The sequence below is a fragment of the Clupea harengus genome, chromosome 20, assembly GCF_900700415.2.
Source record: "Clupea harengus chromosome 20, Ch_v2.0.2, whole genome shotgun sequence".
Taxonomy (NCBI): domain Eukaryota; kingdom Metazoa; phylum Chordata; class Actinopteri; order Clupeiformes; family Clupeidae; genus Clupea; species Clupea harengus.
In genome coordinates this window covers 3844425-3848502 of record NC_045171.1, presented here as the reverse complement: position 1 = coordinate 3848502, position 4078 = coordinate 3844425, and the positions used below count along the sequence as shown (strand labels likewise).

Here is a 4078-nt window from a genome sequence, read left to right as displayed (position 1 = left end):
AGAGAGAACAAGAGAGAGAGAGAACAAGATAAAGAGAGAGAGCAAATTAGATGGAGGGAAGGATAGCAGAGAGAGAGAGCGAAAGGATAGATAGAAGGATAGATGGAGGAGATCAAGATAACCCGTGTTCTCTCACACAGGATTGTAGTGGGGACCCTGAGATAAGGCGGCGTAGCCGTACAGATGGGAGGTGCGTGCCGTCAAAGCCCTCAAAGCCCCTAATGGACTCATTTCTCTCCATACAGCCATGAGGCGGGGGGGGGGGGGGGGGGGAGGAGACATGACACCCACTGCCTTCAGCCATTTTGACATTCCGTCCGAGGCAATACCCCAGCCGCAGCCGGCAGGCAAAATAAACACACATCGCTCCCTCATCCCCACGGCCAGGGGCAAATCCTGTTTATTGCCAGCACTGAGAGGACCAGCCAATGTTATGACCGATCGCATCCCTAATTGCATTTCTGACAGCCGCATAATCATAGCTCAATCTGTCATGCGGACGCCGACTGGAGACACAAACAGACACCAAAAGGCAAACATCCTGGGCAACAGCGTCCCGTTTATTGTGTTCATAATGAAATCAAGCGTGCGGTGGAGTGGGTATGTACAGTGCGGCGGGGAGCCGGGGGAGACGCCGTCGTGTCTTCACTTCTTCTTGCCTAGAGCGGCTGCTGCAGCGGCGGCGGCGGAGGCCTCCTCTCTCAGCCTCTCCTCTCGCGCCTCCTGGAACTCCCTGTACTCCTCCGCTGATAGACTGACAGACAGGAGAAAAGTGACAGGGGAGAGGTGATGAAAACGAGCAGGAGAGGGGGTGAACAGAGGTGGGGGGGGGGGAGATATAGGAGGAGAGGAGGAGGGGGAGAGGAGGAGAGGGGGTGAACAGAGGGGGGGGGGGAGATATAGGAGGAGAGGAGGGGGGGGGGGGAGACATAGGAGGAGAGGAGGGAGGGGGAGAGGAGGAGAGGAGGAGGGGGAGAGATGTGGAGGCAGAGATCAGCGACAGAAATTCCGTTGGGGGGAGATTGCTTTAGAGTTACTCATTCCTTTCCGACTGTTTTATCCCTCTGCCAAATGCCAGGAGAGAATAGCTTTCTGTTCTCCTCAGCTTTCTCCCCGATGACTAGGTTCTGTTTGAGTGGAGCATATGTGCCCATACTTTACCAATTATGAGTGTGTTAGCATATGTGTGTGTGTGTGTGTGTGTGTGTGTGCGTGTGTGAGTGTGTTAGCATATGTGTGTGTGTGCGTGTGCGTGTGTGAGTGTGTTAGCATATGTGTGTGTGTGCGTGTGTGTGGTGTGTGCGTGTGTGCTTTTGAGTGCACAGTGTCTTCCGCTGCTGATGCAAACGAATACAGTATGCAAACTTAATGAGCTCAATTAGCACCACCACCTTTAACCTCTTTTCATAGTGAGGAGAAAGGCCAGCGCTCAACGGAGTGTCAGAGTGCTTCAGAGAGCGCGACAGGAAAATGCCAAATGAGATCTGCAGTCGCCCTCGCCACTGTTATTTAAACCCAGAGAGTAAAAAAGCATTAAGTGTTACATCTATTATTTAAAAAGATGAGCTCCAAGGCTATGAAGAAGGGTTAGATGAACTTTGACAATTAGCGGTGAGAATGAAGCTCTTTCATATAATCATTATGAATAATTCACTTTGATTGATGCCAGCTGAATATTATGGCTACTGCCAATTTCTTTTTTAAAAGGTGTGGGCACTTGATTTCTTTGCCTCGTCTTTTCCCACCTTCATTGCAATGATTTGGTTCCTACAAAACACATATTTTCTCCTGAACAGACCATGGACATTGTCAATGAATTAAACTGCGTCGGTGAATTACAAAGCTAATCACCTTGATAGAGCATCAGCAGACAGGGGCCAGGTAAAGTTGAACAATTGGCTTTCAATTGAAAGGAGAGCAAAAGGTTTTGATTGACTTAACACGAATGTTGGATTTGAACCAAACACACACTATGTATTATTGGGTTTCTTAACAAGTGTGCTTGTTTTGTCAATGCAGTTTAGGGCTTTAGAATGATGCAACCTGAATACCAGAGGAGAGAGCTGAAACACTGCAGTATTGTGCCTTCAGAACATCTGAAACGCTGCAGTATTGTGCCTTCAGAACATCTGAAACAGCCCTTAAACCAATTCAAAGAAATCCTGGAAGAAGTCCATAAAACCCTGATGTTTTTTTTAATTATTTATATATCAATTGGAGGAGAGGACATGGAGTGCTGTGTGGAGAAATGCAGTGATGCCACATGAAAGTAATTAAGAGAAAACTTCAATGACAGTCATTTGGTCGATTCCTGTGACCTCATTCAAGCAAAAGGGCTTGCGTACTACTGCCTTGCTTTCTCACTGATAAATGAAAGAAGATTTCCAGCTGTGTCTCTTTCCAGTCTGCCCTTTCTCTTTCTCTTGAATTCACATGTCCGTGCCAAGCAAACCAACCCAAACGGACCCATTTCACACAGAATCTGACCAGGGAAAGACTTAATAGGTGTGGGAGAGTCCTGAATCAAGTTCTGAAATCATATCCAGACACAGTGTGTGATACTATATGTGATACTATATATGTGAGGGCAAAAGGCACATGATGTCTGATTCTGATTCAAGCCTGTATTATCATGAGTCATCTGTGTTTAAGGTGAGGGCGTGTCTTACTCGTGGACGACTTGGATTCCCAGGGAGTGCGCCGAGCCGATGATGCTCTTCACGACGTGCTCGAGAGAAGCGTCCTGCATCTTGAAACACTCGTCCTGGACTTTCACCTGTGCAATCTCATACACTGCTCTGACAGACACCTTACCAGCCATTTCGTGTCCTGCGAGGAGGGAGGGTGGAATAAAGAGAGAGAGAGCGAGAGGGAGGGAGGGAGATAGAGATGGAGGGAAGGAGGGAGGGAGATAGAGAGAGAGAGAGACAGATTGAGTGGCCCAGGGATCAAAAATAATGAAGAACACAAATGAGACAGCATCTGAAGTCGGAAAGGTTTTCTAAAGAGTAGTGGTAAAAATGGAATAATTGAATACGGCGCCACGGAAGCCATGGGATAATCCATAATTCCCTTTCTGGTGGTGCACCACCTGTTTGCCACGGCCTTTTTCCTGTCCGTAATTGCCTGCCTCGCTGTGCCTCACTCGATCATAAATATATCATCAATCAAAGAAATCCAATCTGAACCCAAACACCCTGTGGGAGACGCCAGTCCATTACTGAAACATAAGCCAGTGATGGCGGCACGGAACAAATGGAGGTGAGAGAATCAGGGTTGTGTGTGTGTGTGTGTGTGTGTGTGTGTGTGTGTGTGTGTGTGTGTGTGTGTGTGTGTGTGTGGCTGTGTGTGTGTGTGTGTGTGACTGTGTGTGTGTGTGTGTGTGTGTGTGTGTGTGTGTATGTGTGTGTGTGTGGCTGTGTGTGTGTGTGTGTGTGTGTGTGTGGCTGTGTGTGTGTGTGTGTGTGTGTGTGTGTGTGTGTGGCTGTGTGTGTGTGTGTGTGTGTGTGTGTGTGTGTGTGTGTGTGTGTGATGGAGAGAGAGGAAGGATGTATTGCCACTATAACACCAGTGACTCGATAATAGTGTTGTCGTACCGGTTCTGGCAGCTCCTTTCTCGATGCCGGCGGCCTGCTTGAGGAAGTATGACACCGTAGGCTGACCAATCTTCAAGTCGTACGTTCGGTCAGGCTGCAGGGAGATAAGAGAGAGAAGACAGGGAAAGAGGAAGAGACAGGAAGAGAGAGAGAGGGGGGGGGGGCAGACAGATTGACACCAGGAGATAGAGAGAGAGAGAGAGAGAGAGAGAGAGAGAGAGAGAGAGAAAGAGAGAGAGAGAGAAAAAGCGAGTATGTCAGTGGACATGTTGCATCCATTGGTCAAGGGCAGAAGGCGTGCTGAGATTAAAGCCTTCACTGCTGGGAAACAGTTGATGATTTTTCAGGGTGGGGCGGGGGTCTCTAAGGCAATGATGTGCTTGCTGCGGCAGTGGGATGGCTACACAGAGTGCAACAATGTCAAACCGAGCCTTGCCTTAATATTACAGACGACTCGCTGCGGGAGCTGTCGACCTGTTCAC

The 4078-nt window shown here is 48.6% G+C and overlaps 1 protein-coding gene across 2 annotated transcripts in view; it reads right to left on the bottom strand.

Moving 5' to 3' along the window:
* Positions 1-539: 539 nt before the first annotated feature.
* Positions 540-4078, bottom strand: part of mrpl11 (mitochondrial ribosomal protein L11) — a 27244-nt gene continuing 23705 nt past the window's right edge. For both annotated transcript variants that reach the window (XM_012841812.3, XM_031587455.2), the window contains exons 4-6: positions 3597-3690; positions 2670-2829; positions 540-754 (exon numbers count right to left, since the gene is read on the bottom strand). In XM_012841812.3, coding sequence (XP_012697266.2) covers positions 646-754; positions 2670-2829; positions 3597-3690 — 363 coding nt within the window. In that variant the 3' untranslated portion in view covers positions 540-645. The remainder of the gene's footprint in view (positions 755-2669; positions 2830-3596; positions 3691-4078) is intronic.